Genomic DNA, 14,433 nt, shown 5'->3' on the forward strand with positions numbered 1-14,433 from the left:
TGATTCCGTACATGCAAAGAATGCAAAACACTCTATTGTGTTATTGTTAGTGAGAGGTTCAGCTATCAATCTGATCTTCTGATTACTGATCAGAAGGTCAGGGGTCCAAGACCCAGTATCAACCAAAGCTACCACTCTTGGGCCCTTGAGCAAGGCCCTTAACCCCCTGTGCTCCAGTGGTGCTGTATCATGGCTGACCCTGCACTCTGACCTCAGCTGCCCAACATCACTGGGATATGAGAAGAATGAATTTCACTGTGCTATCTTTCTTTTTTATTGTATATAGTTCTACTCCACAGGTTTTGTTTGAGGACACCTGTGTTTACAATGTGTGGTTTAATTCATGTCTAAATAAAAATCCTCCTCCCTTCACCTCCCTGAACTTTATTGTATGTATTGTGATGCTGCTGTTTTGTTATTTGTAATGTTCAGCTTTCTGTTTCGTTTGCTGGGGTTCCACACACATGAACCCTCTTGCAGTTCTCTGTTTTGTGCCTTCGGTTGTTCTTCTCTCATCTTGACATTTTGAAGAAAGCAAACCTGAGGTAAGCTTTTAATCACAATGTAAAAAAAATAAAAAGTGTTTTATTCAATAAACTCAATTCTGAGACTTCATGAGATTATGGCAGTTCTGTATCTCAGCGTGCTTTAAAAAACAAAACAAATGGTGTTATAGTGAAATGTACGGATGTTATCTTATGTTTTGAGTCGACACGTTCAAGATGTAGATGCGAGAACACATTTACGATGTTTTTAAATGTTTTAAGACGAGGAACATGATCAGACAAAACACCATTGAGAGTCTACTGACATGCGATTCTATTCAGTGTAGTCTTTTGACGTAAGTGTAGACGTGAATAAGTGTTTTGTAAATAAAAGTAATGTTTTGTCTAATTGAATTCTGTTCCTTCCGTAAAACAAACAAACAAAAAAAGAATTCTGTTTCAAATCTGCAGGAAATGGACTTCCATTGGGTCTTGATCAAAGTCCTGCTGGTGCTCGTGGTTATTTTTTCCCAGACGTCAGCAGGTGAATGTGACAATTTACTATTAATATTTCAAACCAATGCTGTATTTTGAACATACTGGTCGATTTCATAAACAAGTAAACTTGTGAGAAAACCGTGTGCTTCTTCAATGCCAAATGTATTCATTTAATGCAGAATAAATGTAATAAACTGTTGCTACTGACTAACACAAATACAGTTTTTATTTCTCCGAAACATTAAAAGATAATTGGCTGGGAAGGAGTCTTCAGTGATCTCCTTACAGAAAATTCCCACATATGAAACATTTAACATTTCTTAATATAAAAATATTGCAAAAATTCACTTCACTTACAACAGGAACACATTTCCCAGAGTTCATTGCTGTGGGTCTGGTGGATGGAGAGCAGTTTGTGTACTATGACAGCAACATCAGGAAGATGATCCCAAAGACACAGTGGATAAAGAATCTCGAAGCTGATTATTGGGATGGAGAGACACAGCTTACACAGGTTAATCAGGAGGATCTGCATCATCTGTTGCTTACAGTAATAAAAGACATGAATCACACTAAAGGTAAAGCGTCTGAGATAAGACTGTATTCTTTACTTCACGCTGGTGATGATTACATCAGCACTGTGTGTGTGTGTGTGTGTGTGTGTGCAGGAGTTCATACTGTACAGAGGATGTACGGCTGTGAGGGTGATGATGACGGCACCGTTAGAGGATACGATCAGTACGGTTATAATGGAGAAAATTTTATCCATCTGGATCTAAACACTGGAAGCTGGACTGCAGCTAATGATGAAGCTGAGATCTTCAAGCGCCACTGGATTTTTACAGACGCTGAGGTTAAACACAGGAAGTACTACCTGCAAATGGAATGTATTAAGTACTTACGAAAGTTTGTGGCTTACAGAAAAAATACTCTGGAGAGAAAAGGTACATACACACACATACATATATAACCATGTTTTCTTGTACAAAACTGCACTACTCATAGTTATAAAACCACACAACAAATAACTCAATCCTACTGTCTAAACCGAAAATGACTTCATGACACACTTCTCAATTAAATTTACTTGTATGTAATTACTTCTTGAGATAAATAACTCCTAAGAGTTTTGATACTTATTTCCAGTTTGTCTCTGCAGATCTTCCTGAAACATCTGTGTTCCAGAAACGCTCGTTTCCTCCAGAGGTGGTGTGTCATGCTACAGGTTTCTACCCCAAAGCACTGCTGATCTCCTGGCAGGAGGACGGACAGAACGTACTCGAGGACGTGGAGCTCAGAGAGACATTACCCAACCAGGATGGAAGCTTCCAGAAGAGGAGCATTCTGAAAGTCTCAGCTGAGGAGCTGCAGAAACACACCTACACCTGTGTGATTGAGCACAGCAGCTTGGAGAAGGATTTAGTGCTGCCTGTGAGCGAGAGACGAATCCTGAGAGGTCGGAGAAACACTTTCCTATAAATCTACACATTTACAGAGTGAACACTGATTTACTGATGCAGCAGATAATAAACACTGTGATGATTTAACAGATGGAGGATCAGATGGAGGACAGATTGGGATCATGGTGGATATAATATATATATATATATATATATATATATATATATATATATATATATATATATATATATATATATATATTTATTTATTTATATATTATTATTTTTTTTTTTTTCATCTCACACTTTCACTTTCACTTCTTCTATTCAATAGTAACATATTGTCATCCTGGCAACACACTCATCCGTGTATAATCATAATCTATCAGATGAAAGCCAATCTTCCACTTTTCTCATGATTTTCTGATTTCTTTCTTTGTTTTGTTTTTTCTATTCCGAATGACGTCATTGGGCTCGGACGAGGGGGCGTGTACATGGAGTTTAACGTTACTTTAAGATCAAACTGCATGAATTCTGCTCGAGTTTGGACAATGAGTTTTTCCCACTTTAGAGGCTTTTAATGTGAGGTAGGTTGGATCTTCTCTGGAGTACAGATGTGAAAAGGATCAGAATCCAATAATGGATCTTTCAATCAATCACACAAGGTTTTGTTGTTTCTGGTAGATAAGTGGTTTGTGGATCTACTTCTGTGTGCTGGACCTTAAACCAGAAGCCACCTAAAATCCTGAGGATCCAGATGTGCTTTTAACAATTTATTTTTTTAACGTTTTTCCGAGGTATGTATACACACATTTTCCCACATTCTATTCCGGGAATCAGTACCCCTGCAAGTCAAAACAAGTTTACATGCCATTCTGGTTCTGAGGAAGATCACTGAATACTGAACATGCATCATGCATTAATCTGGGGAGGGAATGTTATAAATTACCAAGAGATTGCACTTGGAAAAAGTTCTGGCACTGGTTAGACCCAAAGATCACTCAGGGTACAAAGAAGGTGTGATTCAAGGCTCTGAAGTGATGGTAGGTGGTGCTGGTGGTGCTAAAAGTGGAAATTTCTTCCATTCTTTAAAGTTGTTTTTTTTTTACATGTACAAATGTCTTCCTCATGAAATTTGCCTGAGCCATTGGACCAAAATGGGGAAGTATTTATTGTTAGAACTTGTTATGTACGTTGCTCTGGATGATGGCGTCTGCCAAGTGCCAAGAAGAAATAATTATCTGTGTTACAAGCTCGAGAGCTGTATCGGGTATAAAACATGGCCAACATGGCGAACATGGCCAACATGGCCTCAGAAAGCCACCATATCAAAACAGAAAAAAAGAAATCAACTTCCAGTCATCGTTTGTTATGGCATTTACAATTGACTATACTTTCTATTAGAAATATATAGACAAAAAGAAAGGTGGTTAGTCATGAAGGAAACCTCGACTCATTTGTTACTGGTAAATTGCTCAAGACAAGCAGTGATTGGTCATTGGGAATAATTGGGCTCAATGATTAGTTAATGGGATCAAACCGTTATTGGTTGAATTCTGGAATGCATCAGTCTTCTCAAGATCTCCCACAATACCCCATTGCTACAATCCTTCTACCACCTTCCTGTAGCAGCGGCCTATTAGGTGTCAGATGGGATGGTTTTTCTAGACGTCTGCAATTGTGAAAAGCACATTTGAAGGCACCTCCTGTCAGCTGAACAAAAGTGCTGCGAAGCTCAAATTCAACCACCCAAGTAATAAAATGATTTATAGATGCAGCTGATGAGGAAAATCTTGGCATAGAAAGGAATAAATACAAAGACAAGATTGTTTAGATATTTTCGTAGATTCTCATAAAGAAATTTTGCTTAAAATCTGCAGGAAATGGACCTCAGACCTGCCGTAATGAAAGTCCTGCTCTTTCTCATCATTCTTTTACCTATGGCATTGGCAGGTAAGTGTGATTGAATACATCTTGATAATGAGTGATCTATTAATATAGGAATAGAGAGATTTCTGTTTCCAATAGAATTTTTTTCTTTATTTATTTAGACACTGGTTTGTTGGTTAGTGATTTAAATCTCTATCTATATTTCTGGATTTGGAGCTGAAACTGTGGAACTGGAGTTCCCGCTTAATAATAATAATAAAATGCTTTTTCTTTTACATTACAGTCACACACACTCTGCAGTACCACTACACTTTAGTCACACAAGGAATTCATTTCCAAGAGTTCACTGCCGTGGCTCTGGTGGATGCAGAGCGGGTCGCATATTACGACAGCAACATCGGGAAGATTATTCCGAAGACAGAGTGGATCCAGGAGATTGGTTCAGATTTTCCAGACTACTGGGACAACCAATCCAAGCGTATGCAGAGCGATCAGGAGAATCTCAAACAGCTTCTGAATACAATCATCAAAACTTTTAATCACACTGAAGGTGAATGCGAACTCTTTGTAAGCATGACGTGCAGTTTTTTATTAGTTCTAATGAGAAATGATAGATTAGGTAGAACATTGAAACATCTGACAAAGCAGAGTGTTAGAATCTATGAGGGCCAGATTTTGATGTCTAGATGATGACATCAGAACATCTCCAAAACAGCAGGTCTTCTGGGGTTTAAACTGGTATGCAAAGGTAAAACAGTAAACAGTTACAGGGTCATGGACACCAGAAGCTCAATGATGCATGTGAAATGAAGACTGATCAGATCCCACAGAAGAGTTACTACAGGACACATGAATGAATCACAGCATCACAGCTGGCTGGATATGAAGCTGCACAGTGGTGACCCCAGTACATCATTCGAAGCTCCTACAATGGATTCCCGTTAACCGGACTAGAAGGTGGCCTCAGCTGATGAATCGTGTTTTCAGCTCCATCATGAGAATGACTGGGTGTGTTTGTGTGGTTTATCTTAGGAAAAGATGTTACAAGGATGTGATGTTCTGGGTAACATTTTGCTGTTAAACCTCGAGTCCTGGTGTTCATGTTGATGTTACTTTAACGTATACCATCTACCTGAAAACTACAACACTGTGTGTGTTTTTGTGTGCGCAGGAAGTCATACGCTACAGAGGATGTACGGCTGTGAGGTCCATAACGGCGGCAAAACTGCAGGATACGATCGGTATGGTTTTGATGGAGAAGATTTTATTAGTTTAGATCTAGAAAATAAAACCTGGACTGCAGCTAACGATAAAGCGGTGATCACCAAACACCAGTGGAAGACTGCAGGCACTGAGGCTCAAATCAGGGAGCGCTATCTGAAGAACGAGTGTGTCAACTGGCTGATGAAGTTTGTGTCCTACAGCAAAGTAACTCTGCAGAGGGGAGGTAAAGTGTGTGATCTGCTCTGAATGTGCAGCTGTCCCACACAGATCTATAATGTATTGAATTCATAGGTTTCTGACGGCCACATCACAAAGTAATGAACACATAATAAACCACACGTTAATATTTATGCCCCTGTGTGTGTGTGTGTGTGTGTGTGTGTGTGTGTGTGTGTGTGTGTGTGTGTGTCTGTGTCTGTGTGTGTGTGTGTGTCTCATTGGATCGGTGCTAGACGACTATTTATCAGGGACAACATATGAGTATAACGATCTAATCAGTAAGATAAACACTTTCCTACTACGGAAAACAACAGATTCTCAGAGTAAAGGCTGATTTATTAATGCAGCAAATAATAAATACTTTTTTCATTACAGTTGCATGTTATAATGTGGGACCGTGGCTTGGGGTCGTCATTGGTTTATCTTTATTCGTCATCCTCATAATCTGTGTTTCCGTTTTTGCCATTTGGAGGAGAATTCAAAAAGGTAAGACAGAAAGATCAAGACAACGAGTAAATTGTATTTTTTTTCCACACTATGTTGCTAATCACAATATAGAGAATTTGTGTTGTATAATTGATATTGTTTCCGTAATTGACTGTAATTGAATTTTCTTCCTTATTCTTGTGCAGATCTCACATCTGTTCCAGCCCCGAGCAGTCCCAATGCCTGTAAGTGAGACTGTACAATCACAAGCTGATATAATTGTAATGTTTATATGTATGTGAACACTGGATTCCTTTCACAGCCTCTAAAGCAAACATGTTGGACTTTTAGCGTCCAGCTGTTTAAGAGGAAAAAAGTGTGTGTAAGGTATGAAACTTAAAAATCTTTTTATTAAATGTTGAAAAACATGTTTTACTCAATTCATCTCCTTTCTTTTTCTTTCTAGGAGAGAGAGAGAGAGAGAGAGAGAGAGAGAGAGATGGACAGAGAAATTATGTAGTCATTCTGATATGACAAAAATGGGATTAGTTCTTATTGGATTAGATTAAAGAACAAAACTCTTTTAGTCAATATCATTCATATTATTTTTTTACGAAGTTTTAGTGGTGGTCAAGACCAATGGTGTGTTTGTGTGTGCATGTGTGTGTGTATGCGTGTCTATTTCACGTCACTTTTTAAGGCAAATTTCTTAAAATCTCCTAAATGTATAAAATGTGTCATATAAATAAAGTTTTATTATGATTATTATTATTCATATTATTAATAATAACAGTAGCAGTGGTAACAAAGAAGGTTGTTATGAAGAGATTTGACCAGTAGAGGGCAGTAGGATGCTGTGTTTGATTATGGAGTAATGGCGCCTTTACAGTACATATACTGTGTATTTAGACCAGAAACTGTCTAAATTATGTGAGAAGCATTCAATTCTAAATAATATTTTTTTTTTTCCATTAGGTGAATTATGTGAAACACGCTCAGCTTTAAGACACGGTCTTGCTAAAAGAATAAATTCTACTTCAGCTCTCCAATGTGAATTGGAGGTTGAAGTGTTTTGTTGATGTGTAAATGTGGTGATAATCCAATTTATGGAGACATCATCTATTTGAATTTAAAGTCAGTAACAGGTGATTCCCAAAGAGTTTAAAGTCCACAAGTCTGGATCAAAATTGCAAAATCTATATACTATCAAAAACAGAAACCAAACACCAAACATCATAAGTGAGTATTTAATGCAAGACATGAACTCTGAGATCGTGAAAGTAAAAATGGATTTGTTTGAAGGGAAAATAGATCAGTTTCAGTCATGTGATGCAGAAATTCGAGTTTAAGGCTGAAATGTGTACTGATGCCACATTGCATGAACGCATTGTAATTATGATGAAAAGTTTTTGCTGGTTTGCTGGTTTAATAAAATATGTTTGGATTAACATGAATCCTTTCCTGTTTTTACATATCCTCTTTGATGAATGGCCTGAAGTTGATTATTCAGAAACAAGGATGTTGTGATTTATGCTGTAAACCATGAATATAGATTTGGACTGTAATTATTATATAGTCTTCTACAACAGTTTAGTTCTGCAATCACCATGAAGTTTTCCACACAGGAGTCTCCGTCAGTGATGGAACTATAAATCAATCCACGTTCGGTGCCACCCGGGTGAGGAAACGATTCCCATTTCAGTCAAGTTTTTTACAACTGGCTCATTCCTCAGGTATACACGTGGTATTAATGTTATAGGGTCAAGTTTATGAATTGGGAAGTAAAGCTGACTTGGGACAATATCTATTGTTAAAGCACTTTACAAATAACATTGAAATGAGTTGAATGAATAGTTGAAAATAACAAAATGCTATAGATAGCTGTTTGTGTAACTTATATAAAGATGTAGGAGTTTGCAGGAGCTGAAGATAATGTCCAGAAGAGCTGCCTGGAAAAGGAGTGTATCAAACAGAAGTCTGTTACATTAAACTGCTAGAAACTACAGATTTACAGTGATGCAGAAGAACATACAGATTCTGTGCTGATTTAACAGAAGATTAAGTGGAGCACAGATTGTTATCATCACTGTTGCAGTAGTGACTCTCATTGTTCTGTAAAATGTTTGAATGTGATGAGGGAGATTGAACATGTCAAATTCATGAGGTAAAGTCATTAAAATGAAGTATATTCTTTGATTTTCTTTCTATTCTTTTTGGTTTCAGGTCACAAAGAAATAAGTTAATCAATAAGTAAATTGACAAACACATTACACAGGAGGATCAGAAGGATTGTTCAATCTAAATTCATCAATCTATCAAAGTCGGGGCTCAAAATGGGTTTGGCTGGTGAGAGACAGTGTCTATAACAGTGTGAAACAGGGAACATTCTTATAGGATGCTCTTTTTAAAAAGGTTTGTCCATTGTCTGAAATATCTGCTGGTGATATATCATTTAATTAATTGACTTACATCAGCTGCAAATGTTTATTCGAAAGATTGTCCATGTTGACATCCAAACTACAAATCTCAAATCCCAAGCTTCAGTGAGAAAGTCTTATTTCCACAACAAATGAATAAATACATGCTGTTATTTAACAAAGAAATAGAATATAGTGAAGCTGGGAAGTGAAGAAAACATAAAGAATAATGGATCTGGACATACCACAGTGCTTCTGGGAGAATCACAATGAAACCCAAGCCTTCCTGAGTGAAGTCGGAGCTCATTGGTCCATGAACATTGATGAACCAAAACACTGAGCTAAAATACAGCAAGCAACAGGAACTGCTGAACACTGAACTATTCTGAAGTGATCTATTAGTTAAAGCATGAAGTGTGGAGAAGGTATTGTGGTAAATTCTGTTAAATGTCCTAACCCTAGTAGGCAGAGTAAAAAAAAAAAAGATGAGGTCTTCACTCCAACACATGCAGCAGAAACATGGTCTGAAAACTTTCCAACCACAAAACTGCCATGCATCCGTTTCACCTTTTAACTACAGAGATCTCTGACAACCAACTTCATTTTTCTTCTGCTCCTGACCCCCTTTTACAAATTTCATACATAAATATATTCAGTATAAATTCAATTCTCAATCAAATTCAATTCTATTCACAGAGCAGTTCATACCAGTGGGAATTATACCGAATGAGAAGAACAGTTCAACCAACAATAATACATGAAATTTTGACAATTAAAAAATCATAAAGCATAAAGTTTTTTCCCTGTAGAATATTAACATAAGTACAGTATAACTAACTAATATTTAAAATAAATTAATAAATAAATAAAACCACAAATTACCATTAATTTGGTGATTGCTTACATTTTTTTTTCATTATTATTAATAAAATCTCTTTTAAATTCAGATACAGGAGATTTAAGTAAAGTCTCCATTTCCGTTAGGTCTCACTGTTGACTCAGAGAAAGTAAAGATAACAATAAGATTGTTTTATAGGTTTTTTCTTTTATGCTACTACAGTGGCTCTATAAATACACTGACCACACATAACCCAGCATTCGATTCACCCAACATTTCCTTTCCGTCTCTCTTCTGATGCACAATGGTTGAGTTTGGAGCTCTGCCTTTATTTCTCTGTGTTATGGGTAAGTTGTAATTAATTTATTATTGCTCTATAAAAGGAAAATATAGTCAAAAGAAGCAGAAATGATCAGGTCTATTCAGAAACGCTTGTAAAATCTCCTTTTTAACAATTTGTATGAATAGAATGTGTGTGTTTGTGTGTGTGTGTGTGTGTGTGTGTGTGTGTGTGTGTGTGTGTGTGTGTGTTGCAGGTTTGTTCTCGGAGTCTCTGTGCTTTGTAACTTTGGAGGTAGAAGTTGGAGATAATGTCACTATTTGGTGTCGACATGAACTGATTGTTTCAGGTTACATACACTGGTTTAAACACACGTGTGGTTCAGCTCCTCTTATTATTGGGTGTAAACAGTTTTTTGGATCAGTTCCATCACAAAACTGTTTCTTCTTTAATGAAAGTGAACGCATGGTGGTATCTGTTCAGGGCGAGAACACGTCTCTCACCATCACTGCAGTGAACGTCTCTGATACAGGACTTTATTACTGCAGCTCCACTGATCTGATGCGAATTACATTTCATGAAACGAACTACTTGAGAGTGAAAGGTACATTTCTACAAAGTGAATAATTTAGTAAAAGCTGATAAATGTGACTGAAGATACAAAAAAAATATAATGTTTTATTTCTCAGGGGGAATTAAAACGAAGATCTCAGACAGAGAAACAGTAGCAGCAGGTTTGTTCTTGTTGTCCTCACCAAGTTTTTCTTATTGATAAATGATGTAGGTATAAAATGATCAATTATAGAAAATATGATGTGGTTTTAAAGCTCAGATGTTTTCCTCCAGGTTCATTCTTTTTGACTCTGATCTTTGTGGTGAACGTGATGTTTGGCTCAGCAGTTGTGATTCTTCTCGGTGTCCTGATCTTCATCATACTGAAGCACAAAAACACACATGGAGGTAAAATATTATTTCTATAATAATATTAATAATGCTAATAATAATAATGCTAATAATAATAATAATAATAATAATAATAATAATAATAATTACTAATGTTGCTTTAGGTTCTGAAAGCAGAAGACAATCAGGTAAATTTGACAAAACAGTAAATACACTCAACTCTACATTATTATTATTAATCTGAAACACACACACTAACACCTTATCCAACCCAATTTATCGACAATTCATTTATTAAACACATTTCCAGTGCAGTTATTCACATAAAATGTGGATCAGAGCGAATCATTACCTCAGAAAACTACAAAGTTAAAAATCATTGCAATATGATAGAAATTTATGTGCGATAAATTTGAAAAATCTATTTAAAAACACAAAAAGCAGCTGATTGCACTAATAAGTTCTCTTATTGTTGATTAGAATCAGCAGGTCAGTCAGAAGATTAGATCAGGAGATATTTTTTTAAAAAACGCCAGAATGAGTTTTCGATCCTCACAGAGGAAAAAAACATGTTTTGAATTCACAATCAACTAAAATAAAAGGACTCCATTACTGAAGAACTACTACTAGTATACTTCTGTTTTTATCCTGTCATGGTACCAGCAACATCTACATATTGGAAAGGAATTCTTGAGAAGAATGTGTGTACCAGGATGATGAAGATGGGATGAGACTCGGTTAAACTTTCCATGATAACGATCTAAAATGTCCTCAAATGGAAACATTCAAATGGTTCCATAAGCGGAAAATAAAGCTGTTAGTTGAAATCTGATCAGAGTGAACAAAATATTCACCAAAGAATCTTCACTAAACTAAACTAAAATCCCACCTGAGCACTGTGAGCAATCGGTTTCTTCATACAGGAAGCTTCTGGAAACCATCGTTTTGGACAGTTTGCATGTTTTGTAGATCTTTCCAATGTTTCATTCAGCTTTATTGTACAGAATTTTTAATAATTTTAAAATATTACAGTTTCTTTAGTTGTGCAGATTTATTGAGGTAAAAGCAATGCCTGATCTTCTGTATATCTCAGAAACTACACCAAGTCCCCCAGGTCCACCAGGTGTTTATATATAGACTTTCTATGGAGTTTATAAGGTGAGCAATTATAGATTATATATGAAAATGTATTTCACTCCCATAATGATGAAAATACACCCATCTTCTGCTCCACAGGTTTCTGAGAAGCTGCTCAAGAAGATCAGTGATGAAATGGAGTATTCTTACGCTGTGTTTTCTCCTCTGAGACAATAATACTGCAGTTTTAGAGTCGTGTTCAGTGACACACAGTGTGTCGATGTGGATCTGCTTTTGACCACTGGCTGATTTTCACTTTGAACACTTTGTATTCGGTTTTCACTTTGCAAAAGACGAGTGTATGATTTCTGTAGTTATTCTGATTCTTACGCAATTCCTACGTTAATAAAAGAGAACAGAATACACACAGGTGCATCTCCATAAATTATAATATGATTAAAAATGTTGATTTATTGCAGTAATTAAATACAAATAATTAAACTGGTATATTATATAGATTCATTACACACACTTATATTTTAAGTATTTATTTTATTTATTGTAATGATTCTGACTTACACCTAATGAAAACCCAAAAATCAGTGTCTCAGAAAATGAGAATATTGTGAAATAGTTGAATATTGGAGATTGGTGATGTCTCAATCTAATCAGCTCATTAACTCCAAACACCTGCAAATGTTCCTGAGCCTTTAAATGTTCTCTCAGTCTGGTTCAGTCTCCACAATCATGAGGGAAAAGCCTCCACACACAGACTTCTCCATGGGCTTCAACTGGCGCATTCCTCATGTCGAGCCGCTCCTAAATCAGAGACAATGTCAGAGGTGTCTTACCTGGACAAAGGAAAAAAAGGACGGTAATGTTGCCATTTCATGTGGAATTCAAGGTCCAAGAGTCTGGAAGAAGAAGAGAGGAGAAGCACAGAATCCAAGCTGCTTTAGGTCCAGTGTAAAGTTTGCACAGTCAGTGGTGGTTTGGGGAGTCGTGTGATCTGCTGGTGTTGGTCCACTGTGTTTTAACAGGTCCAAGGTCAGCACAGCCGTCTACCAGGAGGTTTTAGAGCACTTCATGCTTCCCTTTGCTGACCAGCTTTATGGAGATGCTGATTTCATTTTCCAGCAGGATTTGGCACCTGCACACACTGTCAAAAGCACCAAAAGTTGGTTAAATGACCATGGTGTTGGTGTTGCCTGACTGGATCTATGACTGACTGAATCTGTGGCGTATTGTCAAGAGGAAAATGAGAAACAAGAGACCAAAAAATTCAGATGAGCTGAAGGCCCCTGTCAAAGAATCCTGGGATTCCATACCACCTCAGCAGTGCCGCAGACTGATCACCTTCATGCCGCAGACTGATCACCTTCATGCCGCAGACTGATTACCTCCATGCCACAGTCTGATCACCTCCATGCCACAGACTGATCACCTCCATGCCGCAGACTGATCACCTCCATGCCGCAGACTGATCACCTTCATGCCGCAGACTGATCACCTTCATGCCGCAGTCTGATCACTTCCCTGCCACAGACTGATCACCTCCATGCCACACCCAATTGAAGCAGTATTTAAAGCAAAATGAGCCTCTACAAAGTATTGAGTACAAATACAGTTAATAAACAGACTTTCCAGAAGGCCAACAATTTACTCAAAATGTTCTTTTGATTGGTCTGTAAAATGTGAGCCAAAATTATCAAAATTAAAATAAACAAACTTGAAATATATCAGTCTGTATGTGATGAATCTATATTATATACGATTTTCACTTTTTTTGTAATGAATTGAACATGAATTAACGAATGAAAATCGGTCATTTCAATATGAAATTGGTAATCTAGCTAGCTAGCTATTTTGTGCATATGTGTAAATGCATGTCATTTTGCCAACATTACGGTAGTCAGTAGGTCATATTTATGAGGAACACTGATGCTCTGGTTGTTTAAAATTCACAAATTATTCCTTTATGATTTTATATATATGTATACTATATGCAGCACTGATACTGGATTAAATGATTAAACAGCAGATTTAAATATGTTTGTTGTTAGACTTAGTTTAAGTAGAGTATTTTATTTTGAACTGTATATAGAGGATCTGGATAAAGGGCAGAAACTACATTTCCCAGCAGCCACTGCACGTCCATTTTACACACCGCATTGTGCAATATACAACAGGATTACTGGCGGCGCTATTTTGTGTTTTGTGTATTTGTCCACACAGTCTTGTTTGTCTTTGCACTGTTTTCACACAATGCACCTTGTGTGGTGAGGACACTTACTAATCCTTAGCTCTGTGCTTTCTGTGATGTAGCTCCATGTTGTCTTGTGTAGCACCAGGGTTCTGGAGGAACGTTGTCTCATTTCACTGTGTACAGATATATATGGTTGAAATGACAATAAAAGCTTCTTGACTTGACTTCCATGTCACTAAACACAAACACCTGATTACAATTCACTTCTGATTAGCACATTCACACACACACACACACACACACAGACACACACACACACAGCTTTATCAGCCAGAGCAGCAAAACTGATTTCAGGTTTGGTTCTTAACAAAAAACACACACTTTTATTAAAAAAAAATTATTTACAGAACTATATATATTATATATACACACACACAACAACATTTAAAAACCAACATTTTTGACTTAATGTGCATCAGAGACACAAACAATTTGGTTTTGTTCATGAAAATATTCAAGGCAAATAATCTGTTATAATGATTTCAGCATTATACAGTAAACAGTGAAAAG

The 14,433-nt window shown here is 36.8% G+C and overlaps 2 protein-coding genes and 1 gene segment (V, D, J or C); all 3 read left to right on the forward strand.

The window, feature by feature from the left end:
- Positions 1 to 944: 944 nt before the first annotated feature.
- LOC124381007 (class I histocompatibility antigen, Gogo-A*0201 alpha chain-like) lies at positions 945 to 3,124 on the forward strand. The gene is made up of 6 exons (XM_046842370.1): positions 945 to 1,029; positions 1,346 to 1,561; positions 1,652 to 1,927; positions 2,143 to 2,439; positions 2,534 to 2,568; positions 3,068 to 3,124. Exons 1-6 carry the CDS (start codon positions 960 to 962, stop codon positions 3,122 to 3,124), a joined length of 951 nt encoding a protein of 316 aa, XP_046698326.1. The 5' UTR covers positions 945 to 959.
- LOC124380967 (BOLA class I histocompatibility antigen, alpha chain BL3-7-like) lies at positions 2,699 to 8,221 on the forward strand. 6 transcript variants are annotated; one of them, XM_046842325.1, is made up of 10 exons: positions 2,699 to 2,970; positions 3,068 to 3,180; positions 4,264 to 4,336; positions 4,557 to 4,823; positions 5,445 to 5,720; positions 5,950 to 5,994; positions 6,092 to 6,202; positions 6,344 to 6,387; positions 6,465 to 6,529; positions 6,609 to 7,590. In XM_046842325.1, exons 3-10 carry the CDS (start codon positions 4,267 to 4,269, stop codon positions 6,709 to 6,711), a joined length of 981 nt encoding a protein of 326 aa, XP_046698281.1. In that variant the 5' UTR covers positions 2,699 to 2,970; positions 3,068 to 3,180; positions 4,264 to 4,266; the 3' UTR covers positions 6,712 to 7,590. The 6 variants fall into 6 exon arrangements, with proteins under 6 accessions (XP_046698281.1, XP_046698282.1, XP_046698283.1 ...); XM_046842327.1 differs by lacking the exon at positions 6,609 to 7,590 and adding an exon at positions 7,768 to 8,221 and having other exon boundaries at positions 2,700 to 2,970; XM_046842326.1 differs by lacking the exon at positions 5,950 to 5,994.
- Positions 8,222 to 8,405: 184 nt separating this feature from the next.
- On the forward strand, positions 8,406 to 10,639 carry LOC124381008 (the record flags this gene model as incomplete). The annotated part of the segment is given in 4 exon segments: positions 8,406 to 9,744; positions 9,934 to 10,281; positions 10,367 to 10,411; positions 10,524 to 10,639. Coding segments are annotated over 4 exon segments (552 nt in total), but the record flags the coding sequence as incomplete, so codon positions are not given.
- Positions 10,640 to 14,433: the final 3,794 nt, after the last annotated feature.

Source organism: Silurus meridionalis, chromosome 27 (genome assembly GCF_014805685.1).
Source record: "Silurus meridionalis isolate SWU-2019-XX chromosome 27, ASM1480568v1, whole genome shotgun sequence".
In the NCBI taxonomy this organism is placed as follows: domain Eukaryota; kingdom Metazoa; phylum Chordata; class Actinopteri; order Siluriformes; family Siluridae; genus Silurus; species Silurus meridionalis.